Genomic DNA, 27,368 nt, shown 5'->3' with positions numbered 1-27,368 from the left:
AATTACTTAAGTGGAGAACAAATAACTTTGTAATAATTTATTATGCGATTTTATAATTTTTGTTTATTTGATAAGATTGAATAAACAATTGGGGCTATTTTAATAGTTTTACAACTTATGGGATTTTTATGTTTATGAGAAAATATACAACACAAAAATTCCATATCGCATGTCCAAACAAACCTTCAATTTCATCTCATGATTCCATATCATGATACCATATCATGATTTCATATCATGATACCATATCGCATGGCCAAACGGGCCCTAAGAGTCTCCGAAAACCCAAAAATTGGTTTGAGCTCATTTTTGAGAACTTGAAATATTTGAAGATTAGATTATCGAATTTTGCGGCCTATTAGATATTTGAAGATAAATTTTCAAAATTTACTCTCAAATACTAGCTTAATCTTATTTTTTTTTAACTCTTTCCAATCTAAAATAATTGTTGTTTTATATTTGGGCATATGATTAAGTAGGCTTGCGTCCATAGTCCTGTGTAATAAGATTATACCACTAAAATTTAAAGGTAAGCTTTTTAAAATATGTTGTATGGAGTTGGGAATAGAGTGTTGACCAATCAAGAATTTTCATATATAGAAGATGAAATTTGAATTGAAAGTATCTTATTGAAACACTTCACTAAGAGAGATAATGATTAGTAATAAAGGTATACAAAATAAGGTGAGAGTAGTTTCGATGATAGACGAGATATAGAAAGTGAGACTAAGATAGTTCAAACATGTGAAGAGGGAATGCATGAATACCCCGTTGTGAAGGTTGTGGGAGGTGTCTATGGATTGTTTCAAGAGATATAGGTAGATCGAAGAAATATTAGGGAAATATGAGTAGACATGACATGACGTAATTATAGCTTACGGAGAACATGATCATAGAGATGAGGGCACAAATAACACTAATTACACTAGAAGGTTGGTAAGTAATTGAGTGTTGATCTAGTTTATCCTTTCATACTAGTAATTGTGGTATTATTCTTGTCGTTTATTGTTATTCAATTTATGTTACTTTTTATTGTTTTTTGTACCCAAGTTGTTGTCTTATTTTGTTGTAGTTATTGATCCTTTTAAGAATGTTTTATTATATATATTTTTATTTCATGTCGTAGCTTCTTCACTCTCGTTACTTCTTTTTCTCTTGAACTTTTTTTTTTTACCAATGGTTGGTCTATTGAAAACAATCTCTCTGTCTTCCAACGTAGGAGTAAGGTCTTCTTACACACTTTCCTCTCCTAAACTCCACTCATAGGATTACACTAAATATATTATTGTTGACCTCAGTCCCCAATATATATGGTCTTTTTTTTAAAAAAAATAAAATATTTTCACATCTTCAATTTGTTTGTCTTACTTTTCTTTTAAGTCCATTTTAAAAGAATGTCTCTTTCCCTTTTTAGCAACTCTTTAATTTTAATTTTTCACATGAATGTTTAACACCACAAAATTAAAAAACATTACGATACATTCTATTTATCTTTAGTTTAAGATCATAAGATTAAAAAAAAAATCTTAAATTTCATATCAAATCAAAATTATATAAAAAAAAAAAAGACGAATCAAAGTAGAGAAAGTACGGTAGAAGTTAAATAATAAATTTAAACTCCATAAATCTCAAATTCAAATTTTAATTCAATTTTCTAATAAGTGGGGGTGTTGGAAGCAAAGAATAGCTTCAAATTTTGATGGCATTACACTATTACTCCCTCTGTCCCTAATTACTTGTCCACTTTTTCTTTTTAGTTATCCCTAATTACTTGCCCATTTTGACAAATCAAGAAAGGACAATTGTTTTTCACCTATTATACCTCAATTAATTACTTTGAGAAAGGTAGAACTTTTTGAAAATCTTAAGTTTTTAATTCATCCACTTCATAATTAATAGGGGTAAAATGATAAAATTATTATGTTAATAAGTGTTTTCTTAATAGGTGTGACAATTCAAAAGTGGACAAGTAACTAGAGACACATGAAAGTAGAAGTTTCTGAGGATAAACTTTGAATTTTTTTGATAATTAATTAATATTAACTACTATTAGGTATGCGTTTGACCCGTATGATTTGGGATTTTAATTTGAAATCAACATTTATTTATGAAAATATGATGAAAATTTTAATTTTGTGATCGCTTCTCTATAATAATATATCAATTGTTGCTTCATTTAATGTACTTCAGTGATAGGCTCTCAAAATACTCAAATCAACATTTAATAATAATCAGAATATTCCGTCAATCCTTTAGGATTAAGGAATATAAGCTAGCATTCTTTAAAGAAAGTTGCATAAATATTTTAAATTTTATTATACCAAGTAAAAACATTTATAAGCGTTTTAAAAGAACCAAGTATATCTATTTATTTTCAACTAGCTTCATTGATATATTTTTAATGAATGTTTGAATCTAAATGATTCAAAATTTGTTTACATTATTAAGTACTTGTTTGGTCTGACTAGGTCTTAATTATTAAAATTTTGAACAAATTCTTAATATCATAAATAAATATTTTGTGCGAATAATTTCTACTAGCACTTTTTCTACAATCATCAATCACCTTTATCGTCAATCACCAGTCATTACCACCGACCACCTTTGTCATAATAATTACCATTGATAACTATCTGCCAACTGTTACTAACGGTCGTTACTAATATATTCATTGTTATTTTTGTCACTGTCATCTCTATTATTATTTCAACCACTATAAGTCCATAACCATTGCGGTCAATCCTTAGTACTAACTACTTTCGTCGTTATAAGTAGCCTCACATACATCATCAACTACTAACATCAATCAACTTCACCATTACAATCATCACCATCATTACCAACCTTCACCATCATCATTACTAACCAATAGCCACTACACTAACCATTACTGACACTAAGGGCTCGTTTAGTGTGAGTTATTAGGTATAATAATCTCATGACAGAATGTATGATTATTTTATCCTATGTTTGGTTGGAGGTATTAGATAGTTATTGGATTAATTATCCCACCATTTTTGCTAATAATGATGAGATAATTTATCTCATATATATGGTGGAATAACATATCTAAGAATTAGTTATCTTGCGATAACTTGTTCCCAATCAAATGACCTTTAACACTATAAACTAATCTCTGTTATCATTCCCAAACATAAATGATTCATTTTTTTAATCAAACAATACTTTATTTTATTAAATTTATGAATTTTTCAATATTTAAATTATATATTTATTATGCTTACAAATAAATTATTTATGCACATAATTTCAATCATTAACATCGTAACAATATTAATCTTAACCAAAACAAACTAGGCCAAAAGGGCCAACCTGCTAATCTCTACCCGTATTTGGACCCGATTCCGGAAATGACCAAAACGGCTTTTGGCTAACCAAAAAGCACTGAACATTCATAACTACTTGTCGGAAAATCCAATCTTTGGTCGCCGGCAGCCAGCGGACCAAACCAGGAAGAAGAAGAAGAATAAAGTGCAGCCTTTAATGCGTGGTTGAGTTGAGATGGTGGCAATTATCTTGACAGAAGCTCTATTTGGAGCTTCACTTTGTACTGATTTCAATGGAGTTTTAGGTTCAAATTACCTCCGTTGCCCTTGTTTTTCATCAGGATTTTCAATTTCTGAGACACCCACTTTAGAAATTTCTCTGGGAAAGAAAAGGGTGAAGAAGCAGAAGGGGAATGCGGGTTTCGTTGTAGTTTCTTGTGGCTTAGATAATGTAATTAATAGAGAAGAGCTTGAATTCAAGCCTTCATTTGATGAGTATTTGAAAGCTATGGAGTCTGTTAAAGAAAAGAAACAGAGGGATAGTGTTAGAAGAAAGAAAAGTGAAGAAAAGGGTAAATTTGTGAAGTCTGAGAAGGAGAAATGTGTAGAAAGTTCTGATTTTGTGGAGCTGAATGAGAAGTTTGAAGGAGTTGGAGTTGTGAAAGAGAGTGGTGGTGGTGGGAAATTGGAATTTAGAAAGGTGGAGAATCAAAAAAGACAGAGCATAAGTAAGGACAAGAATGTTGATGAGATGGTGAGTATGGAAAGAGAGGCTTTTAAGACAATGGATGGTGATGTTTATGATAAGCCAAGAGTTACTAAGGCAGAGATGGAGGAGAGAATCCAAAAGCTTGCAAAGTGGTGAGTTATTCCTATAGTTTTGCACTTTGGTTAGTGTGTTTTCCCATTTGATAAATTCCTCATTCGGTGGTACTGTTTCTTTAACATGTTCTTCTGCTTTGTTTATTCTATTTGTTTTTGATGCATGAATTGATTGGACTTGTCATAATTCACCTTGATTTTGGTTTACTATAAGGTAATATGGTGTACATATGAGTTGTTAGGGTAGTTTTCCTTGTTCCTTTTTTGGTATAACCCCTTTATAACATAGTGAGCTCCCTGTGTATGCAGAAGCTAAGAGTAAAATGACCGAATATATTACAAGATTAAAATTGGTTTAAAATAATGATTTGAAATGTGAGAAAGTGGAAATTTGTTGAATGTGAAGATGTAAAGATATACTTTTCTGACAATGAAGATATAAAGATATACTAGTTTATATTAGAATTTCCGGAGGGAGAATGAGATTCATTAAGGAAGATGTCAAGTTTTTTGTGTCATTCCAAACAGGAAAGTATGTCAAGTGTTGTGAAGTATATGGAACAAGTAGAATAGAAGATTTGTCTCGTAATAGTGAAAATAATACACTTGTATTTTTGGGGTAATGAGAAAATACCATGTTGTATCGATAATTGATTAATTGGTCAAACTTGGTGGAAGACAATGTACGATTCAAGCAGAGTCACACACCGACTTTGTGTTTATTAATGAAACTTTTTGACCTGTAAAACAGAAGTGTTTTGGATCCGCTGGAGTAGTAAGGTTAAACTCTTGGAATTTGTTCTTTTCCATTAGCAGGTTACATAGCTCTTAAGTGCTTCACAATTACATTTATGTTTATTTATCAAATAGGAATAGGGAAAAAGATGGGAAATAAGTGTTGGGGAAGATAGCCTGGATACTCAACTCTTTGGGTTAATTTGCAAAGGAGCTGTTCCATTAATAACTGGTGATAATTTTGTCATTTTCATTTCGGATAAAAAAATTGAAGTTGAACATATTGATGTGAGATTGTGCAATTCCCATCGTTGGTGCTGCTTTAAGTTTGTAACATGCATGCGTTTTGCATCATGTATTGTTTGTATCCTAAGAGCTTCCATCTCTTTATGTCTAAATGGCATTTTCTTGTGATGTTGTGTTAGTCTCTCTGGCCTGTACACTTTCCATCTAGCAATTCCTTCCCCTAAATCTAACCTAAGATGGCATGCCCAATAGGATAAACAGTTGGCGATGAGGCGTACTCTAGGTTGCATGGTTGAGGCCAAGATGGCATGCCCAATAGAATTATAGATACAACTAATCAGGACCTTTTGGTAAAAAGTGAGGGTGCCAATACCTTAGAGGTAGAGAGGCTGTTTCCGAATAAGTTTAGTGTGGAAGAAAATCAAAAGAAATACTAACTCCAACTTAACTTAGACAAAAGTAGACATATATGTCTTAGAACAACTGGGATAATGGCACATTGTTACAGAACAATCGCTAGGCATTTCCTCCAGTTCTGGTTTAATTTGAAGTTTGTTTTCTAGAGTCAAATATCAATTGGTAAATTGTGAAAGCATGGTTTTTCTTAATGCTTTATTGCATCTGTGTGCTTTGTCATGCTCAGTATTTTTTCCTTTTTGGATAAGAATCTCTGAAAACTAGTTATATTTGATATTCAATGGTGCTTAAAGGATGGCTCTATGCTTGAGTTACGCTTATGGCCCCTCTTATGCACTCCTTACAGAAAAAGTGCCTTGTCTGTGAAGTTATGAAAATAATTCAATTCCCACAATCTCCTTCCCAAATTCCATAACAATCACCACAGAATCAAAAAATGAAGGGCTGATGCTTATCACCCCCAAAAAGGACCTATGTTGCAGTTTTTAAGGATCCTCTAAAATTGCTTAACAGTTGGCAGTTCGTTAGTATACTTTCTTTTCTGACTCGTTTACTCGTACAGTCTAAATGGTGCAGACATTGACATGCCTGAGTGGATGTTCTCTCAAATGATGCGAAGTGCTCAGATTAAATTCTCAGATCATTCTATCTTGAGGATTATCCAAATATTGGGTAGATTGGGAAATTGGAGACGGGTGCTGCAAGTCATTGAATGGCTTCGTTCACGTGAGCGCTTTAAGTCACACAAGTTAAGGTATCTTTTCTGTGACCACTTCTCCTACTCCTTTCCCGGTAGGAAACTTGATAGCCATTTTAGTGTATTGAGATAGTGCAATGTCTTAGTGATTCCTGAAATATTTTGTATATTCTTGATTTGGGATTGTGATATAGGTGATTGATTTAGATGTGGTGCTGATGCTTATGTTACAGTTAGCTATGTATGATGATGTTATCATAATTACTTTCAGATATGTGAAGAGGTGAAATAACAGTGCTTCATTTCTATAAGTTTGTCGGTGCTTTTGTTTTTGTTGTGGTATGCTTGATTTACTATCTATATCTGCAGCGGTGATCATTCTCATGGATCTTTTACTTCCTTTAAATGTGTCTAAGGAAAGCATTTTACATGAAACTCTCAAAAGAATCTACCTGATTCTAATTTTTCCTTTATGAACCTTCTAAAAATGTTATTCTGAAATTGTTCCAAGTATTGAATTATATTTTCGGTGGCACATCCTTCCTATATTTTTTTTTCTGGTTGGTCTAGGATCAAAGTCTTTAATGGGAAATTGATGCTGATGGACCCTTGGATTGAATTCTTTTGCAAGATATATTTACACGGCTGCACTGGATGCACTGGGAAAGGCAAAGAGGCCAGTGGAAGCACTAAACTTGTTTAATGCAATGCAGGTAACACCTGTAGACTTTATTTCCGTGACTTGATCTCTCCTTTAATCAATATCTTGTGTCCTATTGAGATAGATAGCTTGTGTGATATGTAACTAATTCATCCAACCTCGACTCATTTCCGTAGGAGCACATAACATCGTATCCGGACCTTGTAGCTTACCGTTGTATTGCTGTCACTCTTGGACAAGCAGGACATATGAAGGAACTATTTGACGTCATCGATACCATGCGATCACCACCCAAAAAGAAGTTCAAGACTAATATTATTGAGAAGTTTGATCCACAACTTGAGCCAGATGTTGTCGTCTATAACTCTGTAAGTAATTGAAGGGTACGCAAGAAAGGCCAAAATTTTGGGATTGTTCTTAGTTAAATGCACTTGTGGCTCTGACTGCTTTATCATTTGGCATAAGAGAGTGATGTTGTTTCACCATCATGCTGGGAACTTCTTCTGTTCAGTAAAGAATGAGAGCTTATCATCTTCCCTATTTAAGGAAAAGATAATCGAGATAGACACAAGAAAAACAAAGCAGAATTAGAAGGCAAACAGAAAAAAAGTTCAGTTTGGCATTTGGTAATTTATCGTTGCTATATCTGGAAAATCGTACTGGTGATCTATAGCTAAATGGTTAATGCATCAGTGATTCCCCCTTTTAATTAGCACTATATTCAGTAATCTATGCATCTCTACTTTCCTATGGAAGCTAGGTCTCAAAATTTGAAGCAATCATTTTAACTCAGTGCTATTGCTCCCTGCAAGCTGAGTTTGTTTTGCTAAAATATGTCTCCTTGACAGAGTTTGTTTCTGAGCTATAAACTCTTCAAGTAAATAAATACATATGATAAGGAAAGGAGAAGAGACAATCATAAGGGTACATCCAACTATGTGGAGCCCTTCCTAATGATTTGTGATTCAGTCTTGGTTGAAGTTCTTGTGTAATTTTTGTTCTTGATGCTAAAACGTGCTGCAATTATTTTCTGCTGGAAGTCAGTAGATTTCAATTTGGTTCAAATGCTAACTTCATGAGAATGATTTTGCTCTTTGCTTGTAGGTGTCACTATATTTTTATTTGGTTCAAATGAGATGACAGATTTATGAGAACAATTTTGTTCTTTGCTTGTAGGTGCTAAATGCATGTGTTCGCCGTAAAAGCTGGGAGGGTGCCTTTTGGGTACTGCAACAGCTAAAGCTCCGGAACGAGCAGCCCTCAATAACAACATATGGGTTAGTCATGGAGGTAGTTGTCTTTTTTTTTCTTTTTCTGTAGGTGTTTAGACTTTAGTGTGGGGTGACAGTTTAGAAGGCTATTAAATCATTGGGTCTTTTTGTATTTTCTCTCTTCACAAGGAGTCTTCCACCCTAATTAGCTTCAAGCAGCTTAGCTCCCATGGGAGGTTTCCTGACATTTGTTGGCAAATACTTGCATGAACTGGCATCTCATGTTCTGTATAACCATTAAGATCTAGCATTAATTGGTATATGCTGGCCTTGAGATGGGAAATTACATTGCTACATTTTTCTTCTTATGATGTGATTCCCGTCTTCATCAAAGGAAAAATGAGAAGATTAAGTACAAGATGACATAATGTGTTTGATATAGCTGGTATAGCAGAGAGCTTATAAGAGATACATATCCATAACACCTCATCCAAAAAAAAGAAAGAGATATATATCCATAACATCAGAAGATCCTTGATCTATTTTTTCCCTTTGCACTGTGGTCTTCTCTTAATTCAAGGAATAAGAGTCATCTTACACATATATGTCATAATAATATTAATAGCCAAGTTCCTTAAGCTCCAAAAAGCAAGCCGAAGATCTTGAAGCTTCTTGGATATCCACTTGCCAAGGAAATTAGAAGAGCAATTTTTCATGAAGTATGTCGAAAGACCTCTACACATGTAAATGTCCAACTACAAATTGACTTCAATTTGGAAAAAGATTACTATTGATCAATTTAATATTGATTATATTTTGAAAAACTGTGGTTAATAGTGTATCCTACTTACTTCTGATGAATTTTTCATGATATGCAGCTTTTGTGCTTTAAATTTTATTTTAATATTTAAGCTATAAATGAGAGAAGAATGAAGAACCTGCAGCATATTGCATATTTGAACAGAGGAGAAAAAAGAAAAGGAGAGAGAATCTTATAGCATAGCAATCTAGCTGATTGGCCCTTTACTCATTTCTTCTATTGTTGTGAAAGGACTGTTTCTTCTCCTACTTCCCTTTTTAAATACTTTTGGGTTGGGGTGGGGTAAGGGATCCCTCTATGCGGACTTTAGTGCTTGCCTGGTGGAACATGTTAGTTATGGAAATATGTTTGATTATACCAGTAGCTAAACTGAAGTGTTCATTCAGGTTATGTTCGAATGTGGCAAATACAATTTGGTTCATGACTTTTTCAAGAAAATGCAGAAGTCATGTGTTCCCAATGCTTTGACCTATAAAGGTAATGCAGAAATATGTGCTTAGTTGACATGCTGCAAAAGATTTTTGCTGAATCAAGTTGTCTTTGATGCATGTAGTTATTGTGAGTACTCTTTGGAAGGAAGGGAAAACAGACGACGCCTTACTGGCTGTAGAAGAAATGGAGCGACGAGGAATCGTGGGCACTGCCAGTTTGTATTATGACCTTGCTCGTTGCCTTTGTAGTGCAGGGAGGTGTGAAGAGGCGCTGATGCAAGTACGTTTCTTGTAATTAGCTTCCATTGATCTTATTCTATTATGCCATTCTGTTTCCGGGCCCAATGATTTATCTTGAATATTCATATACGCTTTTTTAGACATCAAATGAAAGGACGTCATCACGTTTCAATAAAGTTGTTGTTCCTTCATCAAAATATTTCATTATGTTTCTGACTATATAACATTAGAAGCAAAATGCAATTGATTACAAAGGGAGCATACATAAGTACGTGAATGTCCTGATAAAAAAGAACATAAGTACGTGAATGCAAATTCACTGCTATTATTCTTTATATGAACTGCTAACAAATAATCATAAGCTATCTGTAGGACTGCAAAAACACCCACAAGAAACCTAAGCTTGTACTCAATCCTCATATAATTCAAAATTCTAAGCACTGCTTCTCTGAGATTTTCTCATGTATTTTGTATTGTCTGATTTGTTACTTCACTCTTAGTTTGCTGAAGAGGTTAGTGCTCTTTTTGTTCATCAAGAATTTCATCTGTGTACTAGGAGATCTTACGACTTTTAAAGCATTAAGTCAAATCTGATATATCAAGTTAGTGTCCAGAAAGTGGACTCCTTGTTTACCATTTTTCTAATAATTCTAAGTTCTAAATTCATCCTTGATAACAACCAATAACTGTGATGGAATAAAACTGTCTCATACTTTTCCAAGTGAATTAAATTAAATTGTTACATCCATTTTCAACTGAGTGATATTCAGGACCTTGTTGTGCAGTTCAAATAACTGGTATTAGTTCTCTAGGTTCCATGATCCTGTAGCACATGAAACTCTCGTTGGTTTTGTCATCCATGAAATTGATTAGTCAAGCCCATTTTACGTGGACTTTTGAGCATCCCATATTTGGAAAGCAGGATTTGTTTCGGATCGTCTCCTGTAGATCCATTACGATATCCATTACCTTCACGGCATTGTTAAATATGGGACTGTTGAAATGCCCTCAGTCATCGAATAAGAGGTTTTGATTGATTATCAAGGAGCAAAGAATTTAGGCCATAATACCAAATGAAAGTTCTTGTAGGTCCTTTACTTTCTTCCACGATACAGTAATGAGTTTATTGGTTTTATTTCAGAATAAGGAAGATGTATTCTCAAGAAGATCATGTATTGGTACATACATGACTAGTCTTGCTTAGATGTACTCAAAGAACAGATAACTTATTTATACTTACATGACTTGTCTTGATTATCTCCAGAAAGACCTTTCAGTTAAATACTAATGCTCCTTCTATTTTTGGGTCCATCTTCTACTGCGGAACAGATGGGAAAGATATGCAAAGTTGCTACCAAGCCTCTAGTGGTGACTTACACTGGTCTAATTCAAGCCTGTCTGGATTCTGGTGACATTCAGAGTGGAGCATACATCTTCAACCACATGCACCAGTTTTGCTCCCCAAATTTGATAACTTACAATATAATGCTAAAAGGTTATCTAGATAGTGGGATGTTTGAAGAAGCAAAGCAAATGTTTTTCAAGTTATTGGATAATGGTAACTCTATTAGCAGTAAATTGGATGGTAAGGATAAGGTTTTCCCAGATGTCTACACATTCAACTTGATGTTGGATGCATGTGCTGCTGGAAAGAAATGGGATGATCTCAAGTTTGCCTACTCACATATGCTGAAATATGGATACCACTTCAATGCAAAGCGTCACATTCAGATAGTACTTGACTCCTGCAGGGATGGAAAGGTACACTTTGTCGACCCAGTATTCAGTTCTCCTATGTGCACTCTCGCCTTTCATGTTCATTGGCTGTCATTCCTAGGAAATTCCCCTGTGAAATTTTATTTAGCTGATCATGGTGTAGACTGTTAAATTGTTGTACAACTTTCTGTTTTGTTGAAACATAACTACCTTTTCTTTAGAGAAAATATTTGAAAACTGACCCACCCCCAACTTTCCGTCTATATCATAGTGGATATTGATTTGGAAATGAATAATAAAGGCAGATAGTTCTGTCTGTCTAAATTGCCCATCTTCAAATAAATATCTCTGGGTACTTGTTATGGATGTAACTGTTAATGCAAAAGGTAGGGGTGGGGGAGGATATGGTTAGATAGCTAATGATGATAAATAATAAAACCATCTAACTTATGTGTCAAAGAAGTAGTATGAAACTTGTGCACAAAATTTAAGTACAATAATACTCTCTGCCATTCTATTGACCTAAAACTAAGTCTCTTCTTTCTACATTATAAAAACTAACTTGAGTTCTTTATAGTCTGTGTAAGAAAATTATTGTTTCAGTTTTTGCTATAAAATGTATTGATGATTCTGGGTAATAATAGAGATCAACACACCTAGAATTGTTACAGCAAAGAGAAGAAGCTCAAAGATTAAAAGAAGCTTCTTTAATTAGTTTCATCCTTTAGCCAAGTGTTTCTTGCTCATATAATACTTCCGGATGTTTTTGTTTTCCTTCTGTGAGAACTATGAGTGTATTTGTTTGCTCATGTACTTGGTGAAGTATAACTGATTAGTTGGGTAGTTCTTCACCGACCTAATTGGTATTGTGGAAGTGAAGATAAGAGCATGATCGTCTGCACTCGGAATTATTTTTGCTGGCTTAAGGAATTAAGAGGATGTTCTGGCATGGAAAATGCTGTCTTTACTTGTTTCCAACAAATTTCTTACTGAAATGAGAAACCAGTAGACACAATGGGGATTCTTTTGATTACCAGGGTGGCAAACGTGGAGTTCAAATTGTTTTCAATTTATCATTTTCAGTTGGTGCGTATTATATCCATTTGATGCCAGGTACTATGACAAGCCAATGGTCTGAGAATTATCAGCTCATAAATCCAGTACCTTCAGTGATTGTCTACCTATTGCTAGGAATTAAAAAAATAGAGAGAGGAAGTGGTGGCTGGCACTCTCTTTTCCCTGTCAGTGCAGGACGCAGGGAAGTTTGAGTTTAGAAGGTAACGTAGGCTTGAGAAGATACTTTCTATTACACAAGGAGGTTTCCATTCTCCAACATAGAGCCTAGGTAGATTGAGTTGGGAGGGTGGGTTGCTTGAGAAGTTTCCTGAATCTCTTTTTTTTTAACAGCTGCATCCCGTTTCCTAGTTCTGGAGAGAGATATTATGGTTTTTTAGTTTCCTGGGAACACACCTCGAACTTCCCAATAAATTCTAAGGGTGCAACTACTATCCTTTCATCACTGTAGCGCACAGCATTGTGGCCTAGTGGTCAGTAAAGACATCTATAAAGACAACATTAGGTGGTAATTTCTTCCCATCTTTCTAAGCTTTTGGTGGTCTGAATGCCACCTTTAGGGGAAAAAAAAACTATCCTGTTATCATATGACAGTATCATTGGTTTGTCATATCGATCTTTTGGCCAGTATTAAGTGAATCTAAGGTTGTTTTGGTTTTACTCTGACAATATCCCACTTTCATTTCTTTAGCTGATCATAGGTAAGAATTATGACTATTCTACACGGACCTTTTCAGGTGGAATTATTGGAAGCTACATGGAAGGACTTGGCTCGGGCTGATCGGGTTCCACCAGTGCCACTAGTCAAAGAAATGTTCCGCGTGCAGCTGGAAAGAGGGAACATTGCTGCTACCCTGGCTTGTGTTACTGATTATCCTCCTGCTGAGTCGCAGGCATTTTCTGCCAAGTTTTGGATGAAGTTTTTTGTGGAAAATTCTGATCGATTATCAGATGGTACTCTTTACAGATTGCTACAAGAGGTGAGCCGGGTTGTTGCCAGAAATGACAGCAGAATACTCAACAATCTGATGGCTTCTTGTAAAGAATTTTTGAGAACTCGATCGACAAAACTAGATAGAGTTCACAGTGAAACAGCTCTAGTTTGTTAACTTTGCTACACCCCAAATGAAGAAAAAATCATCAGATACTGTATCATCTGTTCTTGAACAAGTGCTCTATTTGTTAAGAGTTGAGTCATGTTCATAACCAACTATTCTTTAATCAGTATCATTATATTTGATTGTATAGTTCAGCAAGAACTTATCTGAAAGAATTAACCTGCTAAAATTGATTTCAAGCTGGATGTTGGACTGGAGTCTAGTCCATACAACTCAAATAGTTGGAGATTATCAAATTTACAGAATTTATCACTGATATGGTTGAAGTAGCTTTCATTTCTCCAAAAGTGGAGGCAACTATAACACCCAGTTTTCTATATACATACACTAACAAAAGAATAAAACACGCAACAAATTCAAATGAGCACAGATGAGGGAAGAAGCTATACCTGGCCCAGAACTATTATTGATCTAAATATCTGTTTTACTAGACTAAGATACACATCATAAATGACTGGATAAATAGGCTGACTAATACACAAAACTCTGTTATGTATTCAATCTAGACGAACGAAAAAATATAGACCCCTCTTTAGCTTCCAAAAACCTACTCTGGTGACACTAAAAAATCCACGACAATGTTAAGCTGTGTGATGGGGTTCATGTCAATCTTCCACAACGATAAGTTGTCAATGAATTACGAAGACTTGACCAGAGATGAACCATAACCATTAAGGTGTGATTTCTGCCATCTCCATGCGACCTGCAAACTCTCTTGAAGATCGGTGTGTTTGGCTGTCCAGTTCAGTTCAAGTTTTATCTTAGTAGGATCACTAAAGACTTCTGCATAATCACCAGGTCGACGAGGAAGGAAGTCAACTTTGATAGGAACTCCAGTGGCTGCCTTGCAAGCCTCCACAAATTCCTTCACTGATCTACCTGTCCTCGGTAGACGAAAAGAATGGAGTGAGAACTAGACTCAAAGTGAGAAACTGAATAGATGACACAAGAAGGAATGCCTTACCTCTTCCGGTTCCAACGTTGTAGATTCCCACCTTCCCGGGCCTAGACTTTTCAAGAGCTTTCACATGAGCATCAACCAGATCAGTGACATCTATATAATCCCTAATGCATGTACCATCTGTTGTCTTATAGTCTGTTCCTCTAACCTGCATGACAAAACAAAGGCTCTCAGAGGTGAGGGCAGATTATGACTATTCATGTTATCATTGACACATTCAGTTTCCCCTAGTAGCCCATATTAACAGAATTGCTGATAGAACAGCTGAATATTTGTCTTTTGCTTGTTATTAAGAGTGACAATGGCGACTGGGAATCAGAATAGAGTAGCCAGTAAACTTTATTTGTATGAATTTCACTAATAAGAACCACATAATTTCTGGTAGATATTAGAAATGCTCAATGCATGAAGCGACTTCTGACAATTCAACAATCATGAGTATATAGATGATAAATAGCAAACACATCGAGTACAGAGATAGCTATTATTGGCTGACCTTAAGATCAGGTAAGATTCCACGAGCTGCATCATAACAAGCACCAGAAATTCTCCCATGTTCACGAAGTTCAGGCCGGGGAGCTTCTCCTAGTCTTCCCTCTGGATCAGATCCAATCACATTGAAGTACCTGAATTTTCAGAAAACAATTTAGCATTAATTTAACCCATGCTAATTGTGCTAGACATAGCAAGTCAACCAATAGTTATGACTCAGGTTTCAACCATCGATCAAAGGGAAAGGGTATATTAGCAAGATATATCAAACACCTACCTCAAAATCATGACAGCCATGTTTGAGTTCTTATGGAAATCCAAAATAATATCCTCTGCCATTTTCTTCGCTTTTCCATATGGATTAATAGGGAGCTGCAATTTGACAAAAAACTCTCAGCTGTTGCTTACCATTGACATAAGAGAGAGGCAATCATACGGTTCTAGCGTACTAAAAGTAAATACAGCCTTTAAAACACTCACCTGTGGAGTTTCTTCAGTAATAGGCATCTTTTCAGGCTCTCCATATGTTGCACATGTACTAGAGTAAATCAATGTGGGGACTCCATGAGCTGACATAGCTTCTAAGACAGTGAGCGTATTTGAAGTAATGTTGTGATAGTACCTGATTGGAACATGCAGCAGCTCATGAAATATGAGTTTCAGAGGACAAAGGCAAAGAACCAAATTACAGAGGCATATTTAACTTTATACAGTATCACGACATGGAAATTACACTAAATTTACTCATTAATGAGACATGCTCCTTCAGTTAGAAATATTTAATCCAAACAAGTTCACAAGAAAAATGATAAAAATTCCAATCCCCCTAAAACAAATTGCACTTTTCCAATAAAAAGTCATGTAAAATGCACCTTGATTCAAAATAGTAATACTAGCCTTAATTTGCTTGTATTTAGAGTAAAAATCAATCAAGGCAGGAAAATGTAATGCTACATCAGTGATACACTAGACGCACAACCAGCTTTGATAGAGATGCAATATCTGTACATACTTGATGCTTTGGCTTAACCTGTAAAAGATTTAGTTTTCTATTCCTTACACAATGCAACAAGTGAAACACTAATTTACATTTATTTATTTATTTGAGTGTTAACTCTCCATTTACATGTTGTAATGGAAAGCTTTATAGAAAGATCAACAACACTTACTTTAGAGGATGGAGGGTGCTCTCTCCGACATATGCTACAGCTGCAAAATGCATCACAGCATCAAAAGCATTCTGGGAGAATATCTGGTGGACCTGCTCATTTCAGTTATGGGAATAAGTGAATGCCAAATAACAATAACAATAAAGAAGGTAGTTTCAGAACAGCTGCAGTTTACCACTTTTGCATCCCCCAAGTCGGCATATATAAACTGAAGCCTCCCTGGTTCAGGAAATAATTCTTGCAGAATCCTTACAGCTCCTATATTTCCTCGTGAAAGGTTGTCCTGTCAAATTGGTAAATCATTTTTCTTATGAAGTGTCTCATTCACACATTTTCATGCTCATAAGTCGATTAAGTGAAGTTAAAAGTATTGAAAAGAGTCATTCAAGAATGACTGTCAAAGGATCTAATCACAACTTCAGAATAAGAAATTACCACTATCGTCACCCGGTAATTTTCTTTTAAAAGTCGTAATGCTGCATGGGAACCAATGTAGCCAGCACCTCCGGTGACCAAGACATGAATAACACCTGGTTGATGGCGAGAGAACTAGGAGAAAGCATCAACAAGAAAAACCAAACACAATGAGTGCAAAGCTTAGAATTTCAAAACCATAAGAACTTCAATCTTTTGTTGCAAAAAAATCCTATGCTAAACAGATTTGGCTACGGGCAAGCATTTGGTGCATCTGATACGGATACATGCAGAAATTTGTTAATTTTTAGTGCATTTTGAAGAGGCTGAATGAAATATGTGCACCCTTTTTCAGACCTATTTGACAAGGATATGTCAAGGCAATGAAAGATAGATGCAAACAGAATCTTTTGATAGTAACTTAGTAAGATGAAAAGGATTTAATATTTCGAATTTTAAAATCCTTCTTCATCTTACACTGTACATGGCCAGTTAGTACACGCTATGAAATATATGAAATTGGAGATATTGTAAATTGAGAAAAGTAAACTGGAATCCTACACTGCTTAATGGGTAACAGAAATTTCATGATCAACAGAAGAATGCTTGTAACATGAAGCATCAAAGAAAAAGGGACTCAGGAAAACTCAAGAAAGCAGCAAATAGTACTCTTCCGATTTCAATGGGTTTCCAGCAATTGCAGGAAAATGAACAACCTAGCATATCTCAAGTGTAATTAGCTACTTGGACCGAGAGGCTGTAGCTATCAGGAAACTGCCACTAACCAAGATATATTACCAAACTAGTTCTCCAGTTGCCATTGCTTGTAATGGTGCAAGTTCAACGATGTAGTGTTTCACGAAAAGTAGAAATATAAATATATCCAAGCATCTGCGCAAACGGAACTTAATGCCACATCAGGCCCCTAAATGACCACCCACCAAAAGCAAGAGTAGATCTTCCACAAGTAGACAATGCACTCATGTACAGAAGAGGTGATGTATCCAAGTTTCATATATATAAGGACCTTTCACCATTATTTGGAAAAGGGCACAGGAATAAAGACATGGAGGAGAAACATAATTGTCACTACTCTTAGTGGCATGGCAGTTACAACAGCCTTTGTGTCTCAGCTGATTGGACTACGATTTAAGTAAAAGACTCCAAGCATCCTATACATTAGAAAACATCACTTTGGTTGGTCAATGGTAAGTTACATTGATAATCGATCTGGAACTCTAAGCTGATGATTCAAAGAACCACATGTTTGAAGGCGCATTCTGAATACATAATAGAGCATGTGAAATTACACAAGAGTACTAGAAACATTAGTAAATTTGTTCAAACTAGGGTCAAGATTTGAGAAACACTTACATTTCAAGAATCAACATGATAACTCAACTTTAAACAAACGAAAACGAAGATAACTTAAGAAGTACACACTTCTGGGAGGTTTTTCTGTTAGAAGATATTGGTTATATATTCCCACTATCTTAAAGAAACAAAGACTCAGAACTTGAAGAAAAGAACAAATGTACTATACAACCATCTCATGTCAAATAAAAATTACAAAAGAAAACCATGGTAGTAATGACACAGGAGAGCTTGCAGTCCAATATATAAAAAACTCCAAATATCAATTTGTCAATCTAGTCCAAGCATATGGACACAAAACTGAGATAATAATTTAACAAAGAGAAGGATCAGGGAATTACTGCACTTGGGGTATTAAAAGTTGGGGACTGCTTGAGCATAAGAATGCATAGCGCTGTTAGCACAGCAGCCATAAGAATTTTACCCACGAAATTGCTCTTCTTCTTTGGGTCTGCATAATCCATGCCTACAATTACCAAAGAAAGTAGTAGTTTTAGACCCTAGAAAACAAGTGTTATTCACAATAACTAAAGAAAAAAAAGAGACCATTGATCACATTGCCTAACCATCAGCAGAAACATATCCAATGACCAAAATTGAAATGTTATACATTGGCATCAACTGCCAAGATGATAATAATACTACTTTCATGATTTAACCAAACAGAACTAGGCCAATTGTACCCAACAACTGACCAAGAAACAGAATGTACATAACAAGAAAAAGAAACCACTCTAAGGAGAATGGCTCACCTCCTAGAGACATAGATCTGCTAGACCTTGTTTGAGCTCTTGTCCTGCCCAAGCCTAGCATTGCAGAATCTCTCCAATGCCAAATAGGCAAACAATCAAAATAGATAATCTTATTACTTGAAACTGGTGATCAAGTAAGCCCCTTCCTTGTATGTGGAATTGTTAACAGTCTGCAGCAACAAACATTAAAATTTACTCTTTGATTATCATTATTTAAAAACTCAAACATGGATTACTAAAACTTAAACCAAAAGCTAAACAAAAAACAATCAATAACTGGGCCCTGTTTCAAAAAGATGGACATAATTATCACATACTCAGATATGAAGTTTGTCCCTTCCTTTGCCCCCCTCCCACCCACCCACCCCCAAAACAAACCCCCAGAAACGATCAACAAAGTTGGAAAATTATCCGTTTGTAATAAAAAAAACCTACTAGTAGACCAAGAATGAAGAAAAACAACTAAATTTCAAAATTCCCAAAGGATCTGAGTTGAAAATCCAGCAAGAGAAACAGCATTTCAGTTAAATTGAAACCTGAATCAACCCCAGAAAAGAACAGTTTTTTCTCATTCAAGAAACCTGAAATTCAAAAACCCAGAAAAGAAACAACAAAAAAGAATCCAAAAATACAATCTTTTTTCCAATTTAGACCAAAAAAAATCATCCATACCCATAGAAGAGAAACAAAACACAAACTAAAAAAGAGGAATCAAGAATGTAGAAAACCCCGCAAACCTTTCAGTTAAACTACAGAACCAAAGCAGCACCCAAAACCTTCAGCTTCAATTTCCAAAACAAAGCATATATCAGAGAATATACAGTAACTCCTTATGATCAAGAGATCTATGAAATAAAATTTTAAAAAATCCTCTAAAGAAATTTATAGTAGAAGAAAGAGAATTGAGTAGAGTCCACGATCATGTTTTTTGGGAAGAAAAAAAGAAAACGTACAAAGAGGGAGAAGGTTCAGTGTATGTATCGGTAGAGTTGATAAACAACAAACTCCTTGCTCTCTAGCGCGTATTTATTTGTTTTTTTCAACTTTACTCTTACTGATTTTATTATTAAGTCAAATAGGAAAGGGAGAAGTGGCATTAGCTAGCCATGTGTTGTACTACTTTTAGTCACGAAGATGTATTTTATCGATTTATTCGTTAGGTATATGAAGTTAAAAATACGAAAGAGGGAATTGAAAGTGACATAGCATCTTTAGAATACTAAATTCATTAAGTTTTAGTCTGATTGTTCGACGAGTCATCTACTTAAAATAATTTTTCACAATCTACTCTACTCTTTCATGAATTATGTGATTGTATCGTGTGTTAGTAGTCTACTCTTTTGTGAATTACTTGATTATGTCAGTACTTTTACAATGAAGAGGCAATGAAATCGTTTTCTCTATTCATTATTTTCTTAAAAATAGTTTTGTTGAATTTGTATAGTAATTATTTTATTTTTCAAATTTATGTTGTTTTAATTGTTTTTTTTGTCTATCTTATTTTCATAACACTTATTTTAAATTTTAAAAGTAATTTTTTTATCTCCATGCATTAAAATTTTACTGAGTATATTATAGTTAGAAAAAAAGGGAGAAGTGGACCTTTTTTTGTTGGTTGGTCTCCACTTTTCTCGTGGGCGGAAGGAAGAAAAAGAGAGGCGGCTATATTTCCATTTTTGTTGTTTTTTCCTATATTTTCTGAATTTAATACTCTTTGTCCTCTAATTATTTGTTTATTTTTAAATTGATTTACTTATTAAGAAAATAATAATTAATATAGTGAGTTTACTATTTTATTTCTATTAATTATGAAGTAGATGAATTTAAAATTTAAAATTTTTAAGAAGTTCTATATTTTTCAAAATAATTAGTTAAGAATATAATAGATAAAAAAAATTGACATTTCTTAATTTATCAAAATTGATAAATGATTAGGAATTATTAAAAAAAAAATCGAACAAGTAATTAAGGACTACCATACTTGTATTTAAATTCAAACTTGGATTTCCTATTTTTATTATTGACTTTTCAATTTTGGCCAATTTTTCATTGAATTTTTCAAAACTGCTAAGCACTTTCAGACCTTGATGATGTTACATGTCAAATAGTGAAGATATTTTCTAATATTTGTAGGTTTGTATATGATAAAAATATTACTCCGAAATATGATAGAATTATTCGACATATATATAATAATGAGAAATAATAAATATTTGATAAAATAATTAGATATATTTATAAATTAGTTGGGATACTATAATCGTTAAAAAGGTGTGATTACTAACAAATTTTCTCACACGTCTCGTGATAAAATATGAACGGTTTTTATTTTCTAAGATCAACATTTATTTATCATAATGATAAAATATGTCTATACCAATAAGGGTTGTGATGGAGTGGTAAATACTCTTTTATTCTTAATCAAGAGGTTTTGGGTTCGAGCCCCCTGGCCCTGGGTACGGAATCACTTTTATTAGGGAGAATTTTACCTCTCAATGTGGGACTTTCAAGCGCAAATCCGGATGTGGGAAACCAAAAAATAATAATATAATATTATTGCCTAGCAATAAGACTTTTCTAATTTATGATTTTACCTTTATTACCGTAGTAGTTAAAATTCAATTATTTTAAAATAATGATTTATTACTCATAATTTTACTGAAATTGTGAGAAAAGTTAGGTGACTATATGAATGATTCACCCAATCTAGAGCTATTATGTATGATTCACCCAATCTAAAGCTATTACATTGCACTATTTTGTACTTGTATATTAGATTTTTAGTTAAGATGTGAATATAAAATAAAATGATATACTTTTCTTTTTAGTTGTAGTAAAAAAGAATGATTTTTTTTTCTTTTTACGTAATATTTTAATTTCAGATTTTCAATCGATAAGTTTAAGGTCATAAAATTAAAGTACATTTTAATATATTTGACATAATTTTAATTTAAGACCATAAAATTTAAAAAAAATATTTTTATTTTCTTAAATTTTATATCAAATTCCTTTTTTTTTTTTAAAGGATGTATTTATTTATGTCAGTATCTTATGCAGAGAAGTCATGTTAACTTTTTTAGATCCCAAGAAAAGTAGTTTATTTTAGATGCAACGTGTCCAACTAGTCTAAGACTCTGTCATTCACATTTATACTTTTCCACATTATACATTTTAATTAATTATCATCATATATTATAACATGGCAGTATATTATTGGATTTTAGTACATGCTATAAAGGCTTTGTAGGTCCAATGAGTCATTCAAAGTAAAAAAAGGTTTCTCAATTTAAATTTGAAAATACATTACTCCTACTTAAGTTGGGCTGTTGACAATAGAATATAGAACCCACTTCAGTTTGAAGTTTTGATTTGCATGTTTTATATAATTTTATCAAATGAGTAAATCATAATTTATAAGTAATGTATGGTAATATCTTAAGGCATAAATTATGTATGTTTATAATCATTTTATAAATAAATATGTGATTACATATTATAAAAAAATTAAAATATACATAATTTAATAAAGATTTATTGATCAAATAAATCAATTATAGTAATAGCTAACTATTTTCGATAAATCCTCCTACGTGATACAAATAATCTCTTCAAGTCACATATACTTTTTGCAAAATTTAAAATTATGATTATTTTTTAAAAAGTAAAATATTAATTTTAAATCAAATTTTATACGTTCCAATTTGTGGGGATAATATTAATACCATTTGCAAAATGTTAGCTCACATGCATGCAAGGAGTATAGTAAAATAAAACTTCAAAAAAAGATACCTTAATCATTGTCTAATGTTTTTTAATTTAACTAAATAAAAATGAGACATTGACAACTGGTTCCAACGATAGAATTATTGTCTGTATTTTTAACTTGTATATATGTCATCAACACTTTTATATATGGACCACATTTTCAAATTAAAAGGAAAAAAAAACAATCAAAAAAGGTGTATTGATTTTCTTCAATAATTATTTTTTCAAAAATGCTGACTTTATGAGTTCCCAATGGCCAAATATTTTCTTCACCAAGTCAGTGCTTGACAATCAAAATTAACTTATTTTGAGAAGTATTTTTTAATTAAAAATATTTTTTGAAAAGTATTTTGCAAGAATAGCAGTTTGGTATGTTTTTTATTTTGAACAGTGCTTACAAAGAAAGAAATTGTTATTAATTAATTTAGTACGTATAAATTTTTTTATATGTAAATCTTTTTAGACTAATCGAAAACACTAATTTTTTGAAGAAAAAAACACTATTTTCTTCCCACCCGATTCGATATTCGAAGCCTACATTAGAGCTCCGATTAATTTCGAATTGCGTATTACATGAACTATTTAGGGGTGACGCTCCCAACATAATTTTCTCAATACCCAGAGCTCATACCTCAAACCTTGGGTTAAGAGTGGAGCAATCCAACCATTGCACCACAACCTCTATCCATGGAAAAAAAACTAATTTGACTTCTGCATTATCCAAAAATACTTATTTCGAAAAGAAAAAAACTCGATCAAATACCCTTCGGGGTGGTCCAGTGGTTTGGGTTTGGGAGTTCCATGTTGGAGGTCTCAAGTTCGAAACCCCTTGCCAGCAAAAACAAGAGATTTGCCTTCTGGGTCGAGCTTGTCGCACCGGGCTTGAATTTCCCGTGTCATCAAAAAAAAAAAAAAAACTCGATCAAATACCTTTATTCTTAAAATTAAAATTAGTAGTAGTACATTGAAAAAAATAAACAAATTGGGTAATAAGGAGGTTTGGCATATTGGCATTGTCATTGTATAAGAATGAGGTTTGATGTCTCTCCATCTAATTATTATGCGTATGGCAAGGACGAAAAGGAAACCTTACTCTTTTTTGAACAAGAAATTGCACCTACCACTAGTCTTTCTTTCGTTATTTATCGTGATTTTTAAAAATAGTTATTTCAAATAAGAAGTTTATATTAAAATTAATTTTTCCTTCCTATGTTACTATTAGTAGTAATAAGATAATTATACATAAATATGACGAATAATTTGAGACAGAAAAAGTACCTAACAGAATCCCTACTAAAAACTAGAAAATTGAAGGCAATTAAATGTTTTGTACATTTTCAATCTGAGTGTGACACATCAACACGATCTTAAATTTTTACTTCATGTTTCATGTTTTTTATTTCTCTCTGTTCCTTTTTTTGAAAAAAAAAAATCTTTGGTACGACGGAATTAAATCCGTTATTACAAGCCACGTGTCTTGAGATTTTGTCCACTTTCATAAATGAGGAGGTTAATTTAATTGTTGGAAGATTAATTTAAAATTGGAATAGGAAATTAAAATTATTTAGGATTTTAGTATTTTCTAATTTTTAAAATGAATGTCTAAAATCAAATTATATAGGGATATATTTTCCAGATTATAGTTAAAATTGATTTTTTTTTTTACTTCTTTTATAAAATATGAAGAATTATGGAGAACGGTAGAGAACATTAAAACATTTATTTTTCTTCATTAAACAAAGGAAGATAAAAAATTAATAAAGAATCTCGAATTTAAAGATGAATTTAATAGGCATGATACTAGGTAGACTCATGATAATGTTATTTTAAGTCTTGCCATTTTTAGTAATGTAATATTGAGTTGCCACGTTCCTTATAATAATTTTATTATATCATTTAAATATTATAAATTTAATTTCTTGAAAAATAATTAATAAGGTTAAATTAGATATTACTTTTTTCATTTCATATTAGTTGTTCACATTACTAAAATTAATTTTTTTTCAAATTACTTGTCAATTTACAAAACTAAAATAAAATAAATTAAATTTTTCTCATTTTACCCTTACCACCTTACAACTAATTCTTAAAAGTGTAAACAAGTTGGTAAAATTCCAAAAAAAAATCTCAATTAAAACTACCATTCTTTTATTTATGACTTCTTAAGAAGCGCATAAAAGAAAAAAGTGGATAAGTAATAAGGAAGGAAGAAAGTACGCAAGTGATAAATTTTGTTTGAACTGTAGCAATACCCAGACTGAAAGCCCATATTTTTCTATCTGAAATATAAGTGATCCAACTCATCAAAATGTTGCAGGTAAAATTTTTACATTAATAACATGCCAATCTTTAAATTGTCCCATGAGAATAACCAAATGAACAAGCACCAGAACTGACACTACAAAAGATGGCTTCCTCATTTGCCTGTTTTACTCATTAGTACATGCAGCAACTTTTCCTCAAGCAACAGTTTGGACTGCTCTATCAAAACTTTCTTCAGCAGATGCAGCGCGCTTGACAAGTGTGTGTTCTGGGCTCGATAATTTCAACTGGCTGCAAACATCAAGTAACAAAAGCAGCCCATTAGTATTCTTTTCTAGCTACCAAGACAACAAATTGGTGTTGTCATGGTTTAACTGTCTACTCTCTATATCACCATAAAATGTTTTATGGACTGAAGATACTTCCAAAGTTGTGAATTAGTATCACAACTAGATTCATTCAATAAAAAGTTGAAACAAATGGTAAGTATATGAACTCATCGTACTTGAGATAACGTGCGGATGGTTTCCCAAGGTGAAGACTGCAGACAACCAGATTGGCCAGTGTTTCTGGATCTTTAGCGTCCTGCATAAATGAACAAGCTTGTAAGTGATAAAGGAATAGAGGAACACATTCTAAAATATCGTCATAAAAATGATGTGCATATAACGAGAAGGCATCAAAAACAACTGTAAATGCCATGATAATGCATTGTGAGAAAGACTTTCTAAATGAATGATTAGCAAAATTGTTCAGTGTAATCAACCGAATTTGGACATATGAAGGTTAATTGATTCTTTTACAAGTACTAGCTCAACTGATGAAAATAAAAGACAATTATCATGTCAAAGTTACCTTGTTTAATGCTTCAAGCAATAGTGTCTCAGCTTCGTCAAAGTTACCCATGTGCATGCAACATACAGCCTTCCCATTCAGGATTAAGCTAGTCATCTGATACTTCTCAGAGAAGTCTTGGTAAATAAGATATGCTTCTTGTATTTTTGAACCACCCTGAAAATAGAATATATTTATAAATGTTCCCAAGAGTAATAGTTTTTTGTTAGGTAACCAACCATATTTGAACTTGTTATGTACCACTGCCAAGTTTAACCATGCACTTGCAAGTTGAGTTAGTGTATGATCTTCTTCAACTTGCTGCATGATTCTCAACTGTTTCTCTGCATAATCTGATCTATGCATCTTAATGAGTATCTGGACATTCAAAGCATGCCTGCATAAGCACATTTAGTCAGGGAAATGAAAAATGATTTTTATACATAGATTCTAACCTCAAAGTAGATGGTTGAAAAATAAAAAGTATTCTAAACCTCAAATCCATTAAAGGCTAAAGCAGAAATTCATTTAAAAAGTCAAGACTACAACCAGTCGCACAACTCAAAAATATGAGGGTACATCTAGAAACTAAACTAGCCAAGGTAAAGCAAGAAAGGAATGACAAAGTCAGTTTGAAAGGAAGCTTCTTAATCTAGCTTAAGCCGCAAGGCATAAATTTGAATTCAACCAAGATTAGTTATGGAGATGTATCAGTCTACAATTTCCTTAGCCAGTACTCTCCATGATTCCTACACAAATTTCAAAATAATGGCGTTCCACTCTTCTTCTTTTTTGTGATTACTATGAAGTTCCATTAATTAGAATATCGTGATTGGTATAATCAATTAAGAAATAACAAAAAAGCGAAACACTGTACAAAAGTGTGCAAACAGAAATAGATAACCAAACAAAAGATTTAGAAAGAGCCATGTCAGAATTGGAGGCTTTTGAAGGAGTGTTTGAAGTTGAACCACCAAAAAATATGCGATTTGATCAGCTACCAGGAGATCTAGCATAAACTCATACTTGCACAGGACAGCATTAAGACTATTAGCACTTCTAAGGTTCTAGTTGTACTTTCCCTAGAAAATAAGCTATGTTATTATATCCATTCTGTAATATTTTTTGGTAGACAACCATTGTCACAATCACGTCTCACAAGGACATGCCTTTTTGTCCCAGAACAACCATTCATGCAGTTCCTGGAGCAGATTTTTAAATAGCATTTGCCAATAGTATAATTAGTACAATGCCAATAGTCATAGAAAACAAGGCAATCAGTCCATTAAAAAGAAAATTCCTCAATGTATCTCTACACTATTTAGCATAGCACCTTCAAAGCAATTATACAATCAAAGAAAATATAGCAACTCACAGTTCCATTGTTCCACCAGCATTTGTGTGTTTCAGAGCTTCATTATAATCCTGCTCATGCGTGAACACAATCCCAGCAATAAGCCTTAGTATAGGATTGCTTCCTATGGCTGGATCTCCTAATAATTCATGAAGACCGGCAATTGCTGCTTCCTAGAACATAACAAAGAAAGTTACAACTAATTACCCTCTTCTTGTCCATAATAAATAGGGAAGAAGAAGAACACTTCTTCAAAGAGCAAAAATGATGATTATTACAAAGCATCTTCCTAAAAATTTATAGTTACAAATAAATGATTCATTTTCTTTGATCAAGGACTATATAGGAAGGAGAACTCATCTCAATTCCTCTCCATGTTTTTATCAATAAACAGGAACCCGTAATGTAATGTCACTCAAACTGAATTTCCTAAAATTTCTATTCCAGCTGCAAATACTATAGATGAATGGATGTACTTGAGTTAACACCCCCCCCCACCCCACCCCACCCCCATCC

At 33.3% G+C, this 27,368-nt stretch overlaps 3 protein-coding genes across 6 annotated transcripts in view; 1 reads left to right on the top strand and 2 right to left on the bottom strand.

Moving 5' to 3' along the window:
• Nucleotides 1–3,358: 3,358 nt before the first annotated feature.
• On the top strand, nucleotides 3,359–13,604 carry LOC102582413 (pentatricopeptide repeat-containing protein At1g30610, chloroplastic). Of its 2 annotated transcripts, none has more exons than XM_006352981.2 (9): nucleotides 3,359–4,148; nucleotides 6,070–6,261; nucleotides 6,836–6,917; nucleotides 7,042–7,233; nucleotides 8,042–8,155; nucleotides 9,283–9,373; nucleotides 9,450–9,607; nucleotides 10,897–11,328; nucleotides 13,095–13,604. In XM_006352981.2, exons 1-9 carry the CDS (start codon nucleotides 3,523–3,525, stop codon nucleotides 13,464–13,466), a joined length of 2,259 nt encoding a protein of 752 aa, XP_006353043.1. In that variant the 5' UTR covers nucleotides 3,359–3,522; the 3' UTR covers nucleotides 13,467–13,604. The 2 variants fall into 2 exon arrangements, with proteins under 2 accessions (XP_006353043.1, XP_006353044.1); XM_006352982.2 differs by having other exon boundaries at nucleotides 3,985–4,148; nucleotides 6,084–6,261.
• Nucleotides 13,605–13,720: 116 nt separating this feature from the next.
• Nucleotides 13,721–19,683, bottom strand: LOC102581884 (UDP-arabinose 4-epimerase 1-like). Of its 3 annotated transcripts, XM_006352979.2 has the most exons (12): nucleotides 19,591–19,678; nucleotides 19,375–19,419; nucleotides 18,638–18,807; nucleotides 18,227–18,351; nucleotides 16,533–16,646; nucleotides 16,273–16,380; nucleotides 16,098–16,189; nucleotides 15,409–15,550; nucleotides 15,206–15,300; nucleotides 14,933–15,062; nucleotides 14,440–14,584; nucleotides 13,721–14,354 (listed from the first exon to the last, which is right to left on the bottom strand). In XM_006352979.2, the coding sequence occupies exons 3-12, from the start codon at nucleotides 18,696–18,698 to the stop codon at nucleotides 14,113–14,115; spliced, it is 1,254 nt and encodes a 417-aa protein (XP_006353041.1). In that variant the 5' UTR covers nucleotides 18,699–18,807; nucleotides 19,375–19,419; nucleotides 19,591–19,678; the 3' UTR covers nucleotides 13,721–14,112. The 3 variants fall into 3 exon arrangements, with proteins under 3 accessions (XP_006353041.1, XP_006353042.1, XP_015166656.1); XM_006352980.2 differs by lacking the exon at nucleotides 19,375–19,419 and having other exon boundaries at nucleotides 19,591–19,683; XM_015311170.1 differs by having other exon boundaries at nucleotides 19,375–19,669.
• Nucleotides 19,684–24,657: 4,974 nt separating this feature from the next.
• Nucleotides 24,658–27,368, bottom strand: part of LOC102581548 (coatomer subunit epsilon-1) — a 4,121-nt gene continuing 1,410 nt past the window's right edge. Inside the window, exons 3-7 of the mRNA XM_006352978.2 lie at nucleotides 26,874–27,025; nucleotides 25,760–25,895; nucleotides 25,520–25,675; nucleotides 25,170–25,249; nucleotides 24,658–24,955 (exon numbers count right to left, since the gene is read on the bottom strand). Coding sequence (XP_006353040.1) covers nucleotides 24,862–24,955; nucleotides 25,170–25,249; nucleotides 25,520–25,675; nucleotides 25,760–25,895; nucleotides 26,874–27,025 — 618 coding nt within the window. The 3' untranslated portion in view covers nucleotides 24,658–24,861. The remainder of the gene's footprint in view (nucleotides 24,956–25,169; nucleotides 25,250–25,519; nucleotides 25,676–25,759; nucleotides 25,896–26,873; nucleotides 27,026–27,368) is intronic.

The sequence above is a fragment of the Solanum tuberosum genome, unplaced genomic scaffold, assembly GCF_000226075.1.
Source record: "Solanum tuberosum cultivar DM 1-3 516 R44 unplaced genomic scaffold, SolTub_3.0 scf00141, whole genome shotgun sequence".
NCBI classification, from domain to species: domain Eukaryota; kingdom Viridiplantae; phylum Streptophyta; class Magnoliopsida; order Solanales; family Solanaceae; genus Solanum; species Solanum tuberosum.
Note: the sequence above shows the minus strand (reverse complement) of the source record. Positions and strands in the feature narration are given on the sequence as shown.